The 23,146-nt window shown below is 43.8% G+C and overlaps 2 protein-coding genes across 4 annotated transcripts; one reads left to right on the top strand and one right to left on the bottom strand.

The window, feature by feature from the left end:
- Positions 1–2,703: 2,703 nt before the first annotated feature.
- On the top strand, positions 2,704–8,414 carry b3gnt9 (UDP-GlcNAc:betaGal beta-1,3-N-acetylglucosaminyltransferase 9). Its single transcript, XM_069140013.1, has 7 exons — positions 2,704–2,918; positions 3,582–3,862; positions 3,946–4,047; positions 5,961–6,302; positions 7,384–7,625; positions 7,705–7,960; positions 8,028–8,414. The coding sequence occupies exons 2-7, from the start codon at positions 3,767–3,769 to the stop codon at positions 8,412–8,414; spliced, it is 1,425 nt and encodes a 474-aa protein (XP_068996114.1). The 5' UTR covers positions 2,704–2,918; positions 3,582–3,766.
- A 1,027-nt stretch (positions 8,415–9,441) lies between these two features.
- phaf1 (phagosome assembly factor 1) lies at positions 9,442–20,203 on the bottom strand. Of its 3 annotated transcripts, none has more exons than XM_069140043.1 (16): positions 19,994–20,203; positions 19,834–19,916; positions 19,325–19,408; positions 19,167–19,210; positions 18,719–18,798; positions 18,524–18,618; positions 17,832–17,929; positions 17,601–17,713; positions 16,937–17,070; positions 14,877–14,960; positions 13,781–13,863; positions 13,658–13,701; positions 13,530–13,579; positions 11,857–11,915; positions 11,659–11,731; positions 9,442–11,407 (listed from the first exon to the last, which is right to left on the bottom strand). In XM_069140043.1, exons 1-16 carry the CDS (start codon positions 20,055–20,057, stop codon positions 11,312–11,314), a joined length of 1,284 nt encoding a protein of 427 aa, XP_068996144.1. In that variant the 5' UTR covers positions 20,058–20,203; the 3' UTR covers positions 9,442–11,311. The 3 variants fall into 3 exon arrangements, with proteins under 3 accessions (XP_068996144.1, XP_068996145.1, XP_068996146.1); XM_069140044.1 differs by having other exon boundaries at positions 17,832–17,896; positions 19,994–20,202; XM_069140045.1 differs by lacking the exon at positions 19,994–20,203 and having other exon boundaries at positions 19,167–19,214.
- Between the last annotated feature and the right edge of the window lie 2,943 nt (positions 20,204–23,146).

Here is a 23,146-nt window from a genome sequence, read left to right on the forward strand (position 1 = left end):
CCTCAGTGGAGGATAATAAACGCACAACCTCAGTGAAGAATAATAAATCTACAATCTCAGTGGAGGATAATAAACGTACAACCTCAGTGGAGGATAATAAACGCACAACCTCAGTGAAGGATTAAAAACCTACAACCTCAGTGGAGGATAATAAACACACAACCTCAGTGGAGGATAATAAACCTACAACCTCAGTGAAAAATAATAAACCTACAACCTCAGTGGAGGATAATAAACACACAACCTCAGTGGAGGATAATAAACCTACAACCTCAGTGAATCATAATAAACCTACAATCTCAATGAAGGATAATAAACCTACAACCTCAGTGGAGGATAATAAACCTACAACCTCAGTGGAGGATAATAAATGTACAACCTCAGTGGAGGATAATAAACCTACAACCTCAGTGGAGGATAATAAACCTACAACCTCAGTGGAGGATAATAAACCTACAACCTCAGTGGAGGATAATAAACGCACAACCTCAGTGGAGGATAATAAACCTACAACCTCAGTGAAGAATAATAAATCTACAATTTCAGTGGAGGATAATAAACGTACAACCTCAGTGGAGGATAATAAACGCACAACCTCAGTGAAGGATTAAAAACCTACAACCTCAGTGGAGGATAATAAACACACAACCTCAGTGGAGGATAATAAACGCACAACCTCAGTGGAGGATAATAAACCTACAACCTCAGTGAATCATAATAAACCTACAATCTCAATGAAGGATAATAAACCTACAACCTCAGTGGAGGATAATAAACCTACAACCTCAGTGGAGGATAATAAACCTACAACCTCAGTGAAAAATACTAAACCTACAACCTCAGTGGAGGATAATAAACACACAACCTCAGTGGAGGATAATAAACCTACAACCTCAGTGAATCATAATAAACCTACAATCTCAATGAAGGATAATAAACCTACAACCTCAGTGGAGGATAATAAACCTACAACCTCAGTGGAGGATAATAAACCTACAATCTCAGTGGAGGATAATAAACGTACAACCTCAATGAAGGATAATAAACCTACAACTTCAGTGAATCATAATAAACCTACAATCTCAATGAAGGATAATAAACCTACAACCTCAGTGGAGGATAATAAACCTACAATCTCAGTGGAGGATAATAAACGTACAACCTCAATGAAGGATAATAAACCTACAACCTCAGTGAATCATAATAAACCTACAATCTCAATGAAGGATAATAAACCTACAACCTCAGTGAATCATAATAAACCTACAATCTCAGTGGAGGATAATAAACCTACAACCTCAGTGAATCATAATAAACCTACAATCTCAGTGGAGGATAATAAACCTACAATCTCAGTGGAGGATAATAAATGTACAACCTCAGTGGAGGATAATAAACCTACAACCTCAGTGGAGGATAATAAACGCACAACCTCAGTGGAGGATAATAAACCTACAACCTCAGTGAAAAATAATAAACCTACAATCTCAGTGGAGTATAATAAACGTACAACCTCAATGAAGGATAATAAACCTACAACCTCAGTGAATCATAATAAACCTACAATCTCAATGAAGGATAATAAACCTACAACCTCAGTGAAGGATTAAAAACCTACCACCTCAGTGAAGGATAATAAACCTACAACCTCACAGTGAAGGATAATACATCTACAACCTCACAATGAAGGATAACAAACCTACAATTATATTTTATATTTTAGGTACAAGAGTGGTAGTTCTATATTCTCACTGGATATTTATGAACATTGCATCACATTGTGGTGAAAGGAGATTTATATTTATGTTAATTGTTCTTTTTTTAAGGTAAAAATCGTCGTATTATTTGCTGTTCTGCATGTTTGTTGCCATTTTTCATAGTTTTTCTTCACAGCATGTTGAAGCTGCTGATATGCCGTTATTTGGATAATAAGAGTGAATTCGTGTTTTTAGACATGTATGTTATTATTTTGAAGAAGTTTTAATATTTTATTCTTCTTTATAATGCATCCAGCTCTGATTTCTCTTCTTATTCTCTGCTCTCCCTCTTTCACCTCCCTCCTCTCTCTGCAGCTCTGATCTCTGTAACACGTGTCAGTTGACAGCTCAGGTCTGGAGGTATATATATAATATATAAATAATATAGATAATATAATACATATGGTTCCATCATCATTTCTAAACTCTGCTCCAGAAACTAAGTGAGGACTCATGTTTTCTCTCTGCTGTGTTGGCGTCACGTGGACAAACGATGGCAGTGCTGCCTTCATGTGCTGCTGGTCATCTCAATTTCCTGACTACTAACTTGTATTCATAGCAGCATTATAATTTGATTATTCGTTTAAAAAAAAGTAAATCAACATCATAATGTGCATGATTAGTTTAGTTTTTCTACTTTTAAATGTAAATTTCGTTTTTTTTTTTTTTTTTTTTTTTTTTTCTTATTTCAGGTGATTGTGTGACACATTTCATCTTTAAGTTTGTGTTGATGTTCTAAAACATCCGCGGATGACATAAAATCCGGGAGTTTTCTGTCGTTTGAATAATTTCCTGTTTGTTTGCTCCACGAATTCAGTCAGTTGTTTCAATTCTAATCAGAAAAAACGCAAATAAATTGTGCAAACGAAGTCCTCTCCAACTGTTGAACGTGATATTTCCTACAGCACCTGAAGGCACCATGACGGCAGCAGTAAGTCCCGGAGCTGCAGGTCGGACAGTTGATCCTCTCAGACACTGCGGACACCTCTCTGTTCCTTCAGCACCTCCTCTTCACCCGATGGTTGGACACTTTGGAGGTCGTTGCGCTGAGTGTGTTAGTGTGCAGGAGGAACAGGAGGTAGAGGAGCAGGCGCAGGAGGAGGGGGAGGAGAGGAGGAGGAAGAGGAAAACAGCTGTTTCCAGTTTCACCTCCTCTGTCTGGTTAGTTTGAATGACTTGTATAAATCAGGGAAAACTGAAAACTGATAAAACAGTCTGAATGTTGTTGATGATGAAAGTTGCGCCGTGTTTTCGTTCAAAATGGTCATTTTTGCGTAAATTGCGCGCCAAGTTCAGTTGATGTTTAGATTAAGTTTTCTTTAGATGTCAGATATCCTGCTACTATAACTGATACTTCATGTTTTTATACTCCTGTAATGATGTAAATGGGACACAGTGTTCTGTGAAGAAGTCGGTACCCTCATGTTCCCTTACGTAAGACAGACACGCCCCCTCCGCAGCGGCACATTTAGGATGCACAAAAAAAAAATCAGATTTCGTGAGTCAGAAAGCGACAACATCTTCGATCACTTTCCATTCATGGTATTTGTCTTTAAAAAGTGATTTTCAAGAGATGGAGGAGACGTCTCCAAACTGTCTGAAAGCACTCAGCCATGGAGGGTGAATATTAATAAACTGATTGTTGTTTAGACACGTGTTTGTGTTTGAAGAGGAAAATCTTCTGATTCATCACAAAGGAAGATCTTGTTGCATTCGACAGACTTTTAGATTTCAAGGACAGAAAGAAAACCGTCTGAAGATTGTTGCAGGTTTTTACTGACCTTGTTGTTGTTGTTGTTGTTCGTTGTTGTTGTTGTGGTCCAGGATGCTCCACCACACCGGAGCCTGAGGAGAACTGGAAGGAGGAGATGAGCTTTCCACAGGTGAGTGAGCAGCTCGATGTGAAACAACATCTGGATGTTGTGCAGCGTGGAGCATCAGGATGAGCTGCAGCCGACCTGCAACGCCGCCAACGCTCTGAAATCGGCAATCTGGACCTGCGGAGGAAGATGGCGACGATGAGGAGGCTCCTCCATGTGAAGGCCGACATCATGTGCACGCTGCTGCTGCTGCTGCTCTTCTGTCTGCTGCTCTTCGCCCGCCAGGTGAAGCTGGAGCCAATCACAGCACAGAATTAACATAACAATGTATACATATAATAACAATGCCCCCCCGGCCCGGCCTGCAGGTGCTACTGTCCTCTGGCTGGGACCGACCTGAGTGGAAGCTGCAGGTCCACGGATCCACCAGCGCCAGTCGCACCCTGCTGGGAGCCACACGAGCAGAAGGAGTACGACTTCATGTGAACATCTGTTCATCACCAACATCTGTTCATCAACATCTGTTCATCACCAACATCTGTTCATCACCAACATCTGTTCAACACCAACATCTGTTCATCACCAACATCTGTTCATCAACATCTGTTCATCACCAACATCTGTTCAACACCAACATCTGTTCATCACCAGCATCTGTTCATCACCAACTTCTGTTCATCACTAACATCTGTTCATCACCAACATCTGTTCATCACTAACATCTGTTCATCACCAACATCTGTTCATCACCAACATCTGTTCAACACCAACATCTGTTCATCACCAACATCTGTTCATCAACATCTGTTCATCACCAACATCTGTTCAACACCAACATCTGTTCATCACCAGCATCTGTTCATCACCAACTTCTGTTCATCACTAACATCTGTTCATCACCAACATCTGTTCATCACTAACATCTGTTCATCACAAACATCTGTTCATCACCAACATCTGTTCATCACCAACATCTGTTCATCACAAACATCTATTCATCACCAACATCTGTTCATCACCAACATCTGTTCATCAACATTTGTTCATCACCAACATCTGTTCATCAACATCTGTTCATCACTAACATCTGTTCATCACCAACATCTGTTCATCAACATCTGTTCATCACCAACATCTGTTCATCACTAACATCTGTTCATCACCAACATCTGTTCATCACTAACATCTGTTCATCACCAACATCTGTTCATCACTAACATCTGTTCATCACCAACATCTGTTCTTTTTAACATCCACTTCATCACTGTTTCAAAACGACGTTCCAGCAGCGGGACACGAGCCACAGTTTGGGACTCACTGATTTTTCAGCTGTGAGACGTTTGACTGACAGCTGGGCTGATTTCTACCGACTGCAGTTATAAATATTCATACTGTTTCATAAGTCCGGTGCATCAGAGTATGAACACGTTCATTTGCACTGATTCACACATTTTTATTTATTTGATTATTTTTTTTTACACATATTCTCGTTAAGATAATGATTTCTCTCTTTGTTTTTACTTTACAAACGTCTTTTAAAATGGTCTTGTGAATTTAGAAATTCTAGATTTGTAAAGCAGATCATTTTAAAATATTCTCCTTAACTTAAAATGTTTATGACTCTAAAGTTTGGGGAGCCTTTTTTTTTTTTTTTTAAATCTGTGTATTTATTTCATACGTTATTTTAAAAAAAAAATTTAAGATCATGTATTCTTTCGTCAACATCCTGTAATTTAGATAGATAGATAGATAGATAGATAGATAGATAGATAGATAGATAGATAGATAGATAGATAGATAGATAGATAGATAGATATTAGTTAGATAGATAGATAGATAGATAGATAGATAGATAGATAGATAGATAGATAGATAGATAGATAGATAGATATTAGTTAGATAGATAGATAGATAGATATTAGTTAGATAGATAGATAGATAGATAGATAGATAGATAATAGATAGATAGATAGATAGATAGATAGATAGATAGATAGATAGATAGATAGATAGATAGATAGATAGATAGATATTAGTTAGATAGATAGATAGATAGATATTAGTTAGATAGATAATAGATAGATAGATAGATAGATAGATAGATAGATAGATAGATAGATATTAGTTAGATAGATAGATAGATAGATAGATAGATAGATAGATATTAGTTAGATAGATAGATAGATAGATAGATAGATAGTTACTTTATTAATCCCACAAGGGGAAATCTTTTCGCAACAGCAGCATTTATAGATACAGGAAAGCAATAAAACAACAGTCAAATATTAAATATAAAAATGCACAGTAAATACAATAAATTGAATAAAATAAAATAGAATAATTAAATTAAATTAAAACTAACTAACTAATTTCTCCTCATCAGCGTCCTCAGCTGCCTCCCTGTAAACCGCAGAAGTCCAAACCTCCTCAGCAGAAGTCCAAACCTCCGCTCAGGTCCAAAGGAAAGTCCAAATCACGCAGGAAGAACACGGCGCCAACCAAAACCACCGGAAACCCACCGGCCACGAGGCCGCCATTTGACTTCCAGGGTTATCTGAGAGAGAAGGACAACAGGAAGTTCAAACTGCTCATCGACCAGCCGGAGAAATGTAACGTTGGAGGAGGAGGAGTTACAGGAGGAGGAGGAGTTACAGAAGGAGGAGGAAGTGCTCCCTACTTGCTCATCGCAGTGAAGTCGACGGCTGCAGACTTCGATAAGCGTCAGGTAAACGTCCTCCGTCACGTAAACGTCCTTCAGGTAAACGTCCTCCGTCACGTAAACGTCCTTCTTCAGGTAAACGTCCTTCTTCAGGTAAACGTCCTCCGTCACGTAAACGTCCTTCTTCAGGTAAACGTCCTTCTTCAGGTAAACGTCCTTCTTCAGGTAAACGTCCTTCTTCAGGTAAACGTCCTCCGTCACGTAAACGTCCTTCTTCAGGTAAACGTCCTTCTTCAGGTAAACGTCCTCCGTCACGTAAACGTCCTTCTTCAGGTAAACGTCCTTCTTCAGGTAAATGTCCTCCGTCACGTAAACGTCCTTCTTCAGGTAAACGTCCTTCTTCAGGTAAACGTCCTTCTTCAGGTAAACGTCCTTCTTCAGGTAAACGTCCTCCGTCACGTAAACGTCCTTCTTCAGGTAAACGTCCTTCTTCAGGTAAACGTCCTCCGTCACGTAAACGTCCTTCTTCAGGTAAACGTCCTTCTTCAGGTAAACGTCCTTCTTCAGGTAAACGTCCTTCTACAGGTAAACGTCCTCCATCACGTAAACGTCCTTCTTCAGGTAAACGTCCTTCTTCAGGTAAATGTCCTCCGTCACGTAAACGTCCTTCTTCAGGTAAATGTCCTTCAGGTAAACGTCCTCCGTCACGTAAACGTCCTTCTTCAGGTAAACGTCCTTCTTCAGGTAAACGTCCTTCTTCAGGTAAACGTCCTTCTTCAGGTAAACGTCCTCCATCACGTAAACGTCCTTCTTCAGGTAAACGTCCTTCTTCAGGTAAACGTCCTTCTTCAGGTAAACGTCCTCCGTCACGTAAACGTCCTTCATCAGGTAAACGTCCTTCTTCAGGTAAACGTCCTCCTTCAGGTAAACGTCCTCCTTCAGGTAAACGTCCGATGTAAACTGGTTCCTGAAGCTGATTATTCTATTCTATATTTTCATATTAACGACAGATTAAAGGACTCGTCAGCTCGAAACAACTGTTTGGTGTCTTTAAGCTTTTTATTTTCTGGTTCACAAGTTTCACTAAAAAATGTCATTGTTGTGATTTATATGATAGAAGTGCAGATCAGTGAACGTCTCGTTTCAGGTGGTGCGTCGGACGTGGGGGAAGGAGCGACTCTTCCAGGATGGCGTCTCCATCCGGACCGTCTTCCTGCTCGGCGTTCCCAGGAACCGCAGCGCTCTGCCGCTGTGGGAGCGCCTGCTGGCCTACGAGAGTCAAACCTTCCGGGACGTCCTGCTGTGGGACTTCGAGGACACCTTCTTCAACCTGACTCTGAAGGAGACTCACTTCCTGGAGTGGGTCAACAGCAGCTGTCCTCGAGTCCAGTCAGTTGTCCTCACAGCAGACGTCCTCTCACATGTCTCTGATCCGATGCGTCCGTCTAACTTGTGTCTCGTCGTCCAGGTTCATCTTCAAAGGCGACGCCGACGTGTTCGTGAACGTGGAGAACATCGTGGAGATGCTGCGGGGTCAGCGGCCCGACGCCGACTTGTTCGTCGGGGACATCATCCTCCACGCTAAACCCATCCGCCGCCGCTCCTCCAAGTACTTCGTGCCGGAATCGGTGTACGGCGGCGGCTCGTACCCGGACTACGCCGGGGGAGGGGGCTTCGTGATGTCGGGTCACACGGCCCGGAGGCTCAGCGCCGCCTGTCAGCAGGTGCTTCGCTGTCCGAGTAGCTTTCAGCTTTCTGGGTTGTTTCATTCTGACTGTTAAACTCTTGTAGGTGGAGTTGTTCCCGATCGACGACGTCTTCCTGGGCATGTGCCTCCGGATCATCGCCGTCAAACCGTCACGCCATCGGGGCTTCCGGACCTTCGGGATCCCGCGTCCGTCAGCGGCGCCGAACCTCCAGACCTTTGACCCGTGCTTCTACCGGGAGCTCATGGTGGTCCACAGCCTCAACGTCCCGCAGATCTGGCTCATGTGGAGGTTGCTGCACGACCCCGAGATCAGCTGCCACAACCGGACCCGCCCGACCTCCGGGCCCTTCAGATGGAGGGGGCAGGGCGAGGGGCAGGGGGAGGGGCAGGGGAAGGAGCAGGGGGAGGGGCAGGGGGAGGGCGACGAGGAGGCGGACTACGGCGACAGGAAGGTGTTCGTCACACAGTAGCGGCTCAAAGAGCACAAAGAGGTTCTCAGCAGCATCCGGAGGACAGACAGTCGTCAGGGGGAAATGAACTGAGTCCAGATGTGGTGCAGATGTGGTCCAGATGTGGTCCAGATTCTACAGGGACGAGGACTAAAGAGAAGCCACCTCTCCCGTCAGATCCACAATCTGTCTGCTGGAGAATCACATTCAGATTTCTGCTCATCAGACAACTGAAATGGAGAGAGGACACATCAGAGACATCAGAGAGACATCAGAGACATCAGAGAAACATCAGAGACATCAGAGAAACATCAGAGACATCAGAGAGACATCAGAGAGACATTAGAGAGACATCAGAGACATCAGAGAAACATCAGAGACATCAGAGAGACATCAGAGAGACATTAGAGAGACATCAGAGACATCAGAGATGCCGTTCAGAGTCCTGATGTGAATCTCTGCAGACGTTCATCTTCTTTGTTATTTGTTTTAACACACACACACACACACACACACAGTGAAATCTGTGTTAAATATTGAGTTTTCTTTTGTTCAAACTTTATTATTTCTTTGGTTCATTTCGTATAATTCTGTTTTTGTTGTGAAATCTCTTTCACGTGTTTTTAAATCGTTTGAAACGCTTGAATTTAGATTCATATTGAAACATGGATGAACAGATCCCGTGTTCGTTAGATTACAACTGTGATTCATTCTTTGTTAAACAGTGGCGTTCCGGACCGGTTCCGGATAGAGTTCCCACTTCATTCGGCCTGATGGTTCTCACGGAGGTTCTATAAAGAAAAGACGCCTCCAGGAAAAATGCTGCAGTGAAGTTTTATCAAACCAGCAGGTCAAAATAAAAACTTTACAAATCAACAGGTTTATTATAAACTGCTTTCTGTCTTTTTATTTTCTGTCTCCTGTACGACTTTCACATAAGCTAGAATTTAATGCTTTAACATTTCCACATGATTCAAACTGAGTTTTTGTTCACAAAGTCAAAAGTTCAGTTTCTGGTTGTTGAAAATAAGAAATAAAAACCTCTCCGTCATTTTCACATCCACATTTTTATTGTTATTTTTTTCAGATGTTGGTTGCAAACACAAAAAATCTACTTCGATGTCAATGAACAGAGTCAGATTTATAAAAGTCTGAATGTTGCATCGCTGGTTGTTTGAGATCTCAACAACCACTATCATCATCATCATCATCATCATCATCACTGCACTACATGGTTTAGTTATTGCCTTTTTTCCAGTGGACATGCTGAATAAATCTTCATACACAAAGTTGGTATGTACATGTACACACACACATGTACACACACGCACGAGTACACACGAACGCGCACACACATTACATCCTGTCCAATGATGCAGCAGGTCTTTCACACTATATATATATATCAATAGATATCTATCTATCTATCTATCTATAGATATATATGTATATATATCAATAGATATCTGTCTATAGATATATATCAATGTATATATATGATATATATACATCATACAGACAACTCTGCAACAATGAGAGAATAGAAACATGTGCAGCGTATCCATGAGAGTGTATCCAAATTAATAGTTTATTAATTGTAAATAAACAGAAACGTGAACATGAGGAGGAAACATGTTGATGATGGAAAGTCCGTTAAATAAATAACGGTTTAAATCCAGAGACACCAACTCTGTAAATCACAGCTCACTGAGGATGCCGTCAACAAGGAGCTGAGTTTAGAGGTGTTGCCACGGCGATGACGAGATGCAGCAACACCACTTCACACACAGATCAGATGAAACGTCTTTGGCTGTAGTGTTTGGCAACTAGAACACATGCAGGGGGCGGAGTCACAACCGGCCAATTATACGAAGAGATGAAGAGGGCGCCGAGGGAGGAGGAAGAGCAGCACACGCACACGCGCACACGTGTTTCTGTGCAAATGGGTTTAAAAAGGATCACAATGACCACGATCGCAGAGATGAGGAAGGTGTGTGAGTGAGAGTGAGAGTGTGTCTGAGAGTGTGTGTGTGTGTGTGTGTGTGTGTGTGGTGTGTCTGTGTGTGTGTGTGGTGTGTGTGTGTGTGTGTGTGTGTGTGTGTCTCACAATATGCAGGAAGGGATCAACGAACAAACAAACCGCCAGTTTGTGCTTCTAATAAAGTTTCCTCTCAGATTCTCATGTTGACATGTTCAAAACACAGAGCAGGGTGTGTGTGTGTGTGTGTGTGTGTGTGTGTGTGTGTGTGTGTTTACACCACTACACAAAGCTGAGGATGAAGAGTAGGAGGATGAGGAGGTTCTGGAGGTTCTGGTGTGGAGGGACCGGCCCGGTCATCGAAGGTTCTGGACTCCCTGAGTGCTGCTGATTCTCATGTTCATGTTTCCTTTTCGTTTTCTGGTTCGAGTCCTCTGCAGCTCTTTGGGCTCCGATGGCTCTTGGTTCTGTTGGACTGGTCTGGTTCTTGTGGTGTGGGATGGGTCGGGTCTGGTTCTGGTTCTGGCTTTGGAGGACAGGCGGTACTGTTTGGGCTGGCAGTGGGTCAGTTGGTGTGCAGCAGATGGATCTGAATGTTTGTCGTTGTTGAAGTTATTCTGAGGTCCGGTCTGCTGACCCGTCTCTCTGGTGGAACCGGGCCGTCCTCCAGTCTGGACCAACTCTTCTCCACCAGAAGACGAGCGTGTGTGTCTCTGGATTCTGGGTGTCCGGGGATGAATCGGGTCGGCGGTGCCGGTTCGGTCCGCCTGATTGAAGGAGACGTACCCAGCAGGAGAAGCCGATTAATGTCCGATTGCGCGGTTTAGAGGAACTTTGTTCGGTTCGGTCTGCTTAGTTCTGGTTCTGGATCAGAGGTTCAGTCCGTCAGAGGATTCAGGTTCAGGACGGGTCGGACTGGGACGTAGTTTTTGGCTCTTGTTCAGTGGGAACTGCTGCTGGACCCGGACCGGGCTTGACTGCTGGTCCGTGGAGCTCCGTACAGGGTCACTGATGCTATGTGGTTGTTCTGCATCACCTGAGGAGGAAGAAGAGATGAGACCCTTTCAAAATAAGAGAGTTTAAAAAGGAAACTAAAGACCTGTCTCTTCAATCTGGCTGTTATTTTGAAGTCAAGTTCATCATCTTGGTGTTTAAGTTTTAATCATTGTTATAATTTTTAGTCCTGCATTTCTTTAATCTACATGGTTTTATTATCTATTTGTTGTTTTGTTTATTATTGTGCAACTGATGTATAAATAAAGCTGCAGACACACAAAGACCTCTGACCTCAAAGATCATCCTCTGCAGACCGAAGCAAAAGGTGGAGCCGAAGGGGTTGGTGTTGTTGGCTGATGACGACCTGTCAACACACACACACACACACACACACACACACACACACACACACTGAACTATATGGTGGATGTTTTACATTAAAACAGTGATGTCATCCTTCCGTGTTCAGGATCTTGGTGTGTTTTCTACCTGTGGAGTACGACAGGTTTCTCCATCGGGTGACCCAGCAGCTCCTGGATCTGATCCCACTGAGAGAATCAGAGTTAACAACAATAACAACTATTAAAATGATAAATCAGACAGTTCTTTCTTCGTTATTTAAATGCGACAGGGATCCAAACATCTGAGGAAGTCTGAATAAAATCGGAGTTTGACGGGAGGTTTCGAGCTGAAGGAGTTTTATCAGGTCTCGTATCTGCTGGAGGAACCTCAGTTCCAGGAAGAATACCAGAACCATTGGTGGTGGACTGGTCCAACAGGAACCCCTGACCTCTGAGTACCACTGAGTACCTCTGATCTGATTACCACTGACCTTTACTGACCTCTGAGTACCACTGACCTTTACTGACCTCTGAGTACCACTGACCTTTACTGACGTCTGAGTACCATTGACCTCTATTGACCTCTGAGTACCACTGACCTTTACTGACCTCTGAGTACCACTGACCTTTACTGACGTCTGAGTACCACTGACCTCTACTGACCTCTGAGTACCACTGACCTTTACTGACCTCTGAGTACCACTGACCTTTACTGACCTCTGAGTACCACTGACCTCTATTGACCTCTGAGTACCACTGACCTCTACTGACCGCTGAGTACCACTGACCTTTACTGACCTCTGAGTACCACTGACCTTTACTGACGTCTGAGTACCACTGACCTCTACTGACCTCTGAGTACCACTGACCTTTACTGACCTCTGAGTACCGCTGACCTTTACTGACCGCTGAGTACCACTGACCTCTATTGACCTCTGAGTACCTCCGAGTACCTGAGTACCACTGACCTCTACTGACCGCTGAGTACCACTAACCTTTACTGACCTCTGAGTACCACTGACCTTTACTGACCTCCGAGTACCACTGACCTCTACTGACCTCTGAGTACCACTGACCTCTACTGACCTCTGAGTACCACTGACCTTTACTGACCTGAGTACCACTGACCTTTACTGACCTCTGAGTACCACTGACCTCTACTGACCTCTGAGTACCACTGACCTTTACTGACCTCTGAGTACCACTGACCTCTACTGACCTCTGAGTACCACTGACCTTTACTGACCACCTCTGACCTTCACTGACCACCTCTAAGTACCACTGACCTTTACTGACGTCTGAGTACCACTGACCTTTGAGTACCATTGACCTCTGAGTACCACTGACCTTTGAGTACCACTGACCTCTGAGTACCACTGACCTTTACTGACCTCTGAGTACCACTGACCTTTGAGTACCACTGACCTTTGAGTACCACTGACCTCTGAGTACCACTGACCTCTACTGACCTCTGAGTACCACTGACCTTTACTGACCACCTCTGACCTTCACTGACCACCTCTAAGTACCACTGACCTTTACTGACGTCTGAGTACCACTGACCTTTGAGTACCACTGACCTCTGAGTACCACTGACCTCTGAGTACCACTGACCTTTACTGACCTCTGAGTACCACTGACCTTTGAGTACCACTGACCTCTGAGTACCACTGACCTCTGAGTACCACTGACCTTTACTGACCTCTGAGTACCACTGACCTTTGAGTACCACTGACCTTTGAGTACCACTGACCTCTGAGTACCACTGACCTTTGAGTACCACTGACCTCTGAGTACCACTGACCTTTGAGTACCACTGACCTTGCTGTAGGTGGTTAAGATGCCGTCTTCGGTCTGAGAGTCAGATCCTTCTGAAGAGTCACAACCAGAAACATCAGGTTAATATTAATGAGACATGCATCGTTCATGATGGGATGGAACTGTCTCACCTTTTTTGATGAGCAGAGGGATCTTGAAGTCACATCGATGATATCTGAAACAGAGCGAAGCGAGTCAGAGACGCTGCGAGCGATAAAAACATAAAAGCATGAGACAGACGAGGAGATGCGTACATGTTGAAGTTGTAATGTCCGGGGAAGTTGGTGTGGAGGACAAACTTCTTCACCAGGTGAGTTGTCGAGTCAAACAAGATATCCTGAAAAACATGATGATTATTATGTGAAGAGTATTTGAGCACATGGACAGAGATGCCAAAAGGACCACATGCAGGTACATCAAGGTGTTCATATGATGGAACTGCAGGTGAGCTCAGACTCTCCCAAAAGGTCTGAGGTCTGACAGACAGACGACACATTTTTGAGCTCCAACTGAGAGGAAGTTTCTTCATGTGATGTCTGAAAACAGACTGAAGGAGGGTCGTCAGGTCAGGAGACACCAGGTGGGTTTTCTTTGTGTCTCTGTGAATTTGTCCCCCAGAGTCAGACAGTCAACACCGAGTTCCACTGGGACCTTCTGAAGAAGACATTCACTGTGAACCACCTGAACTGTGTCACCATGGCAACAGGCTTCTCCAACATGACAACACGCCCGCTGGCAGCAATTGAAAGTTTTCTTTTCCGCGAATTTTCCACCCAAAATCGTGTCAAGGGGCTGAAAACCAATATTGGATATCTGTGTTCTTCTGGCTCTCAGGTGGAACTGATAGAAAACAGCCTTGATGGAAATCACTGCGTGGGCTCAGGAACACTCGGCTGTAAGACAGCATGTCCAAGACTTTCCGTTTCAGTTCAAACTCTGCTGTTTCTCTGCTCCAGTTTCAGGTTTCCATGGTGACATCACTAATGTTCTCGTACCAGCGGTCACATTAACATGAGGAACTCAGAGATGATGATGATGATGAAGAGACGACTCTGAATACTTCCTCATGGAGGTTGTTGGTCCTCTGTGTGCAGCACCGTGATGTGTCCAGGAACACTCTGAATTTATGAATCCTCCTGCTCCGTGTGCAGCTCTGTGCTGCGTTCAGGAACACTCTCTGTTCTTCACCACAGCCATGTTGGCTTTGATTTGTCACCAAACAGTACGGCATCATGAACATCGGGTGCCAGACTTCATCACTTAAACTCTAAACGTGTAACACACTGCCAGATGTCCCTGAACACACTTCACTCATAGACTGATCACACAGATGGCCGCTGAGCTACGTACCACGCCGAGGGTGAAGTAGTTGAAGAAGTAGTCGTTACATTTAGAAGGAACCTGCTTGTGAGGTGATGGAGAGTGAATCTTCATCTAGAAACAACAACAACAACACAGGGTTTTAGTCCACTAGTCACACACACACACACACACACACACACACACTGATGTGAAAAAGTGTTTGCCCCCTTCCTGATTTCTTATTTTTTTGCATGTTTGTCACACTTAAATGTTTCAGATCATCAAACAAATGTAAATATTAGTCAAAGATAACACAAGTAAACACAAAATGCAGTTTTTAAAAGAAGGTTTTTATTATTAAGGGAGAAAAACAATCCAAACCCACATGGCCCTGTGTGAAAAAGTGTTTCCCTCTAAACCTAATAACTGGTTGGACCACCCTCAGCAGCAACAACTGCAATCAAGTGTTTGTGATAACTTCCAATGAGTCTTTTCCAGCTGTGGAGGAATGTTGGCCGACTCATCTTTACAGAGTTGTTGTAATTCAGCCACATTGGAGGGTTTTCCAGCACCAACCTCCTTTTTAAGGTCATGTCACAGCATCTCAATAGGATTCAGGTCAGGACTTTGACGAGGCCACTCCAAAGTCTTCATTTTGTTTTTCTTCATCCATTCAGAGGTGGACTTGCTGGTGTGTTTTGGATCATCGTCCTGCTGCAGAACTCAAGTTGGCTTCAGCTTGAGGTCACGAACAGATGGCCGGACGTTCTCCTTCAGGATGTTTTGGTAGACGGTAGAATTCATGGTTCCATTTATCACAGCAAGTCTTCCAGGTCCTGAAGCAGCAAAACAGCCCCAGACCATCACACTACCACCACCATATTTTACTGTTGGTATGATGTTCTTCTTCTGAAATGTGGTGTTACTTTTACTCCAGATGTAACGGGACACACACCTTCCAAAAAGTTCAACTTTGGTCTCGTCAGTCCACAGAGTATTTTCCCAAAAGTCTCGGGGATCATCAAGATGTTTTCTGGCAAAAACGAGACGAGCCTTAATGTTGTTTTTGCTCAGCGGTGGTTTTGGTCTTGGAACTCTGCCATGCAGCCATTTCTGCCGAGTCTCTTTCTTCTGGTGGAGTCATGAACACTGACCTGAACTGAGGCAAGTGAGGCCTGCAGTTCTTTGGATGTTGTCGTGGGGTCTTTTGTGACCTCTCGGATGAGTCGTCGCTGCTCTCTCGGGGTAATTTTGGTCGGCCGGCCGCTCCTGGGAAGGTTCACCACTGTTCCATGTTTTCTCCATTTGTGGATAATGGTTCTCACTGTGGTTCTCTGGAGTCCCAAAGCTTTAGAAATGGCTTTAGAACTTTTTCCAGACTGATAGATCTCAATTACTTTCTTTCTCATTTGTTCCTGAATTTCTTTGGATCTCAGCATGATGTCTATCTTCTGAGGATCTTCTGGTCTACTTCACTTTGTCAGGCAGGTCCTATTGAAGTGATTTCTTGATTGAGAACAGGTGTGGCAGTAATCAGGTCTGGGTGTGGCTAGAGAAATTGAACTCAGGTGTGATAAACCACAGTTAAGTTATGTTATTACTTTTTTACATTTCATTTAGCTGACGCTTTTATCCAAAGCGACTTACAACATACCAATGGTTCACCATCGGGAGCAATTTTAGGGTTCAGTGTCTTGCTCAAGGACACTTAGGCATGTGGACAGGAGGAGCTGGGGATCGAACCACCAACCTTCCGATTAGTGTGCAACCCACATTAGTGTGTGTGTCTGAGCTACAGACTCCCTATTCAAACTTATGTTTTAACAGGAGGGGCAAACACTTTTTCACACAGGGCCATGTGGGTTTGAATTGTTTTTCTCCCTTAATAATAAAAACCTTCTTTTAAAAACTGCATTTTGTGTTTATTTGTGTTATCTTTGACTAATATTTAAATTTGTTTGATGATCTGAAACATTTAAGTGACAAACATGCAAAAAAAATAAGAAATCAGGAAGAGGGCAAACACTTTTTCACACCACTGTACAAACACACACACACACACACACACACACACACACACACACACACACACACGTAATGACTCCTACCTTGTCCTCAGACTTGTAGAAGACTTTATGTGGAGATCCCAGAGCTCCCAGGACATCCTGACACGAGTCTCCGAAGTAGATGTTCCTCTCCAGGGACCTGACTTTAGCATCCGCCATCACACCGAGACCACAACCTGCACACGCACACAGCAACACACCAGGAAGAGGAATCACTGCGTGTCCACATGGCGCTGCAGCTGACAGGTTCAACAGAAGTAAGAAGCTCCAAATGTCAGTTTGTTGACAGTTGTTGGTTTTAATTTGGATGTAGACACGTGGTGCATTCAGGGACCTGCTGTTGAGTCTGTGTTTGTCCTTATTGAGGTCATAAAGTAGAATTTAAAAAGTAGAAACAGACCCATTTAGGCTCGTCTTGAAATTAATTTGATCCTTTCTATGCATTTTATTTATTTTTTATGTTTTTAAATTACATTTTATGTTCCTTTATTTCCATTTTCATGTGAATCACAGCATGTCATTTTCTTGCTGTAAAACACTTTCTTATATGAAAGGTGACACTCAAATAAAGTTTATTATCAAAAATGGTGTTTAACACCAAATAAAAATATTTTTCCAGCAGGAAAACTCAAACATGTAGATGTTGTATGTGAGGAAACATTAACATGTGATTGTAAATCCCCCAATAAACAGAGACGCGTGTTACCTGCAGTGAGAAGGCGGAGCTTAAGCCCTAGAGGCCCCGCCCGATCCCTCAGGACATCCACACACTCTGCAAAGATGTTGCCAAGGAAACAAGCCAACGGCATGACGGGAGCTCTGTGGACACAAAGAAACAGCTTCTTCGTCACCTCATCATCCTCAGATGATCTCGTTCTTGGAGTCTTTGTTCATTCGTGCATCACAGGTTTAAATCTGAAGCCACGCAGAGACGCACCTGGTTTCCTGCAGGTTGTTGCCCGTGTAGATGTGCATCCTCTTGACCGTGGCCCCGTGAGGAATCTGCAGGGAGGCCAAACCCAGCGCAAAGTTAGGCTGCCGAGGGAAAGCAGCAGGAAGCAGCACAGGACTGAGTTTACTAGCAGCTCGCACGCACACGTCAACATATGTTACGGAGTTTAGATGAAACATGATCAAACACAGACGAACGCAGCGACTGTTTTTAAGGGAGGAAAAATCTCCAGAGAATTAAAAAGCACAGATTTTTTTGAAGGAACCGAGTTAAATGGAAGACTTTGGTGAAAAAGTGCAACACATTCAATGAAAACACCTCCAATTGATACGTCAATAAAATCATCTGGTTCATTTCAAGATGAACAAAAAAACACACCAAATCCTATCAATCGTAATTTGAAGGATGTTTTCCTTCTGTTGTTGACCAAGTGGATAAAAGATGAAAAAGGTGACGGAGTGCTTCAGTTCCTCTGAAAACACTCATTCATCTGTTCGTCAGACAAACATGGAGCTCCACCTCAGACGGTCTGTTGGAAGACTCCTACACAATACTTTTTATAATAATGCAATTTGTGGTGATGATGGTGAAAACATCTGTGGAGAGTTGAACTCCGAGCTGAAGGAACAAGAAGAGAAAGAAGTTTCTGACTGACAGGACGAAGGGAAGAGACTCACCTCGTATTTTGGAGCTTCGTTCCACGAGTCCAGTTGGAAGGAGAAGGACAGACCTCGGAAGTTCAGATGGAACAACTGCTCTGCAGCATTGTACACTGGAGGGGGGAGGGAAGGGGGGGAGGGGGATATTTCATTAAAAATGTAGTTTACTTTTAGATTTATGAGTTCAAATATCCTGAGTTTGTTCTGAAGTACCTCCAGGATGGGTCGCTCCAAACGACTGATCGATCTGCTCGATGGTCGGAGAAATGATCTGAGAGTTGAAGTGGACTCCACTGATAGATACACACACACACACATACACACACACACACACACACACACACACACACACACACACACAAACACACACAGACACACACACAGACACAGACACACACACACTTTGCTGCATTAGGAGTTATTGAAATGGATCCACTCACAGAAACATGACCATAAACACATCATACAATAAATATTAGTCAGTAGCTGTGAGCCAATCCGTGAGGAGCGATGACTTGGTTGAGTGGTCTCCATGGCAACATAAAACAGACTCTACAAGCTGCACAAAGGCAGTTAAATATAATAAACTTTAGAACAATAAAAGTCTGATGTGACTCTCATCTTAAGATGTTATTAAATAGGTTTTAATATTTCTACTCACCAGTATTTCAACTTGACTTTACTCAGGTCATAGACTTCAATCACCTGTCTCACACACACACACACACACACACACACACACACACACACACAGGTTAGAACAGATGCAGAGCTGCAGACACTGAGCAGGTGTACTGATCCACAACCAGCCATCTTCACCTTGAGTCTCTGATTGGTGGCGTCGAACAGCAGCTTGATGCCATCCTGGGTGAGGCTCAGGATGAGGTCGTGGCTGAGGGGCGTCTGGATGGACGCATTCACAAACAGTTTAATGGATGGTTTCAGTATTATTCAACCTGGTTAGTAAAGGTAAATGTTTTCTTTAAATCAGATAATAATACATGGATATGTACTCAGATGGACATTTTATTGTTTGAAAAATAAACTTGTCAGTGCTCCCTGGTGGACAAACCATGTCTTTACAACCCTGTTTCTAAATGTTCTGGAGCATATATTTGGCTTTTTTTTGCTTCTTATCAGCCAACACACACGTCAACATAATACTGTCACACAGCAGGTGTGATGTGGACACCGTGACGGTGTGTGAGCTGGTAGAAGTGGACCTGCTGCTGGTTCTGTTGTTCTGCAGCCCAACAGGAGATTCTGCTGCAAGCTGATTAACATTTTTGTGTTTGTGAGCGTGAGAAAGTCTATAATAGAAATCGTACCTGTTCACTGTATAGCACCTGGACATTTTTGATGATGCGGCAGTGTTTCTGAAGGATAGAGATGGCCTGGGAAAACGGCATTCCTGGAAACACACAGGAACAGCTGTCTTTCCACTCCTACAGTGGGACTCTGTCTCCGTACCGGCTGGTTGAGACTCACCTAAGGCGAATTCCCATTGCTCATTTCCGAGTGATCTCTCAGGCACCACCTCCAGATCCAGCATTGGCAAGTAGTGGGGGGGCAGCTGACCTCAGCTTTAGACCTGATGGGACCCTGACGAGCCTCTGCCTGCCTGCCTGCCTGCCTGCCTGCCTGCCTGCCTGTCTGTCTGTCTGTCTGCCTGCCTGCCTGCCTGCCTGTCTGTCTGTCTGCCTGTCTGCCTGCCTGCCTGCCTGCCTGTCTGTCTGTCTGTCTGCCTGCCTGCCTGTCTGTCTGCCTGCCTGTCTGCCTGCCTGCCTGCCTGCCTGTCTGTCTGTCTGTCTGCCTGCCTGCCTGTCTGTCTGCCTGCCTGTCTGTCTGCCTGTCTGTCTGTCTGTCTGTCTGTCTGTACTAAGCTGCTCTAATTCATACTGTCCGGTTCTCTGAAGCTACCAAAGTCATGAGTTGGAGCATCGACCAGCTTCTCTGTAGCTCACAGTAAAAAAATAAAGTCTCCTTTTTATCTCATGTCAAACGTCCTGCACATCAAAATTATAAAAATTAATGCAATAATAAAAATACCAACGAGCACACCGACCTGATAGTTTAAATTAAAAGTTGACTAGAAGCTGACAACCTGCAAACAAATGACGCAACCTGTCAGTCAACCCACTGCTTTAAAAATCAATACCGACAAAACTCTCCTGAATAACGTCGGTCCAATGGCGGATCGATCGGTCCAATGGCGGATCGATCGGTCCAATGGCGGATCGATCGGTCCGTCCGGAGCCTCGCAGATCAACGGCTCGTTAATAACCCTGAAAACGACGTTCCTCCGCGGGTCGGTGTGCTAACGTTAGCGCACGAGCTAGCTGCCCTGTGAGCGACCTGCCAATCACGTGTCAATATAAAACGACGTCTCTGCAGAAACCCAACTCTGAGCTGAAGACTTGATTTCGCGGTTCCGACTGACGCGACGCGAACAAAGAGACCCGCCGACCGTCGGCCGTCTGCTCGGAGTCCTCGCGATGAGACGCGTCGCTCGGTGCTGATGAGCTCGTGCCGGTGAACGCTCACCGTGTCCGTTTGCTCGGTATCCGCAGCGGAGAAGAGCAGCACGGTGTCCGAACAACGGCAACTTCAGGCATCAACAACAGCCCGCGGGATCAGCTGATAATTCTACTTCCTGCGTTCAGGCACGCGGTCTCGGCCTACGTGATGACGTCATGGTCAGGTGACGCAGAGGTCATTCAGTCACATGATTACTGGGAGAAAAAACTGTACTGATCCACAAATCTGTTTTCACTGTCTGGACTCTCATCTTTCATTTCTGCTGAGATGTTGAATCTTTGAAACATTTACTGAAATGAAACCACGTGAGAAGTTTAGAGGTTTCGAGTTTAAAGTCCTCCAGAGCTCCTCAACACAAGCTTTTCTGAAACACCCCGTTTCGGTCTCGTGAAGGTGGATCAGATCAGGAGGAGTGAGGAGGCTCCGTGACACCAGCTTCCTTCAGCATCCAAACAAGATGTCTTCTCATACTTGGCCTTTGAGTGGACTTCCATTATTATGGAGGCTCCAGGCCTCTTTATCTTCTCTTTCACCTCCTCTCCTTTCACCTCCTCGTTCACCTCTTTTCAGTGTTTTCCACCGATGCCTTGCAGCTGGTGGTGGTCGTCCCTCAGAGTGAAGAGAGGTCAGGCCTGGAGGAGGAACCGTTCTCTCCTCTTCATACTCTCTGTCCTCCAGGAGTGAGAAGACGGTTCTGATGCGAAGACTCGTGTTCTTTTATTTCACATCATTCAGGAGCCTCAAAGAATTTATTATGAAGAATAATCTGTTGGACAGATCAGTTCAGCCAAACTCACACATCTCCACATATCATGTGGATGGTTTTCATTTATTGTTTCAGATTATGTGTCTCAGATTCTTGGGATTACAAGTGTGTACCTTAAAATATTCAAACATTACTTTTAAAAACCTCCACAAAGATCTCCTCATCTGGCGGAGTGATGATAAACCTGATAATATCAGTGGTTTTAGTGTAGATCATTATTTTGATAAATCACTCTACAAATAAGCTCTTTTGTTTCATCTTTAAAGTGTCCATTGAGATGTTTTTTTAATTAAGTTTTAAACTTGCTTTAAGCACTGCTGTGGTTTATAGCAGGACGTTGTAACATGTTGAAGGAGAGCAGAGTGACACTGAAAATAACAGCAACAAATACAAGAATCAATGTATGTTTATTATGAAAAACATCTAATGTTTTAAATTGAATATCTCATGTTTCAGAGCTCAACCCTACAAACAGAAGGAAACACATGGAGGAGAAACTCAGAGCGAGCAGGAGCCTCTAAATATCACAGAGATGTTCTGAAGTATAAATAACTTAAACAAAAAGAAGAGAAGCAGTTCAGGTTACAAAATAAAATAAAGAAATAAAATGCGGGTTTGACTTAATGCCTGCATTAAGAAAATCCAGGGACGGACTTCATTTTACAATTTGACAAGGTGGGAGCAGAAGGGGACACTGAAATCTGACTTTGTTTGTCATTTACAATAATCCCTCACTAATGTTGCTTCACCTGAGCACACCATCTAAATCCATAAAGATATATTTCCAGCTTTAAGAAAGAGTTTCCCACATTTATTCAGCTCAGTATTATACAAAAGCTTGTAATACACCCATCAGTCCACTAGAGGGCACCGTGTCAGTGTCACGTTTGAAAATGGACTTCCTTCAAGCAACTGAAAAGTTACAAGTACATCATGAACTTAACGTTACTTCTGTAAAGTTAGAGATCTTTTGTCTCTTTTGTTTTGGTTCCTGAAGTTGAACCAAACCAAAGCTTGTGTTTTAATAGGAGCTCAAAGCTGCTGTTCACACTTTAGTGAGGACACTGACACGGTGCCCTCTAGTGGACTGATAGATGTACTACACGCGTTAAGGGTATTTTACAGTAATGCTAACATTTAGCCTATTATGTCCAGCTGTGGTCCCGATGGAACCGATTAACTCACGACTTAAGGAACCATCCCGAACTCTGCTGCTTCTAGTTGAAGTGTTCCGCTCCATCATGTTTTCACCGGATCAACTTCAGGGAAACATCCTCCATCACCGAACATCCGCTTCAACCAACATGACCCGAGCCAGCGTCCCCCCGTCACTCTGT

Source organism: Embiotoca jacksoni, unplaced genomic scaffold (assembly GCF_022577435.1).
Source record: "Embiotoca jacksoni isolate LCO1_2020_lvr unplaced genomic scaffold, fEmbJac1.0.p SCAF_89, whole genome shotgun sequence".
In the NCBI taxonomy this organism is placed as follows: Eukaryota; Metazoa; Chordata; class Actinopteri; family Embiotocidae; genus Embiotoca; species Embiotoca jacksoni.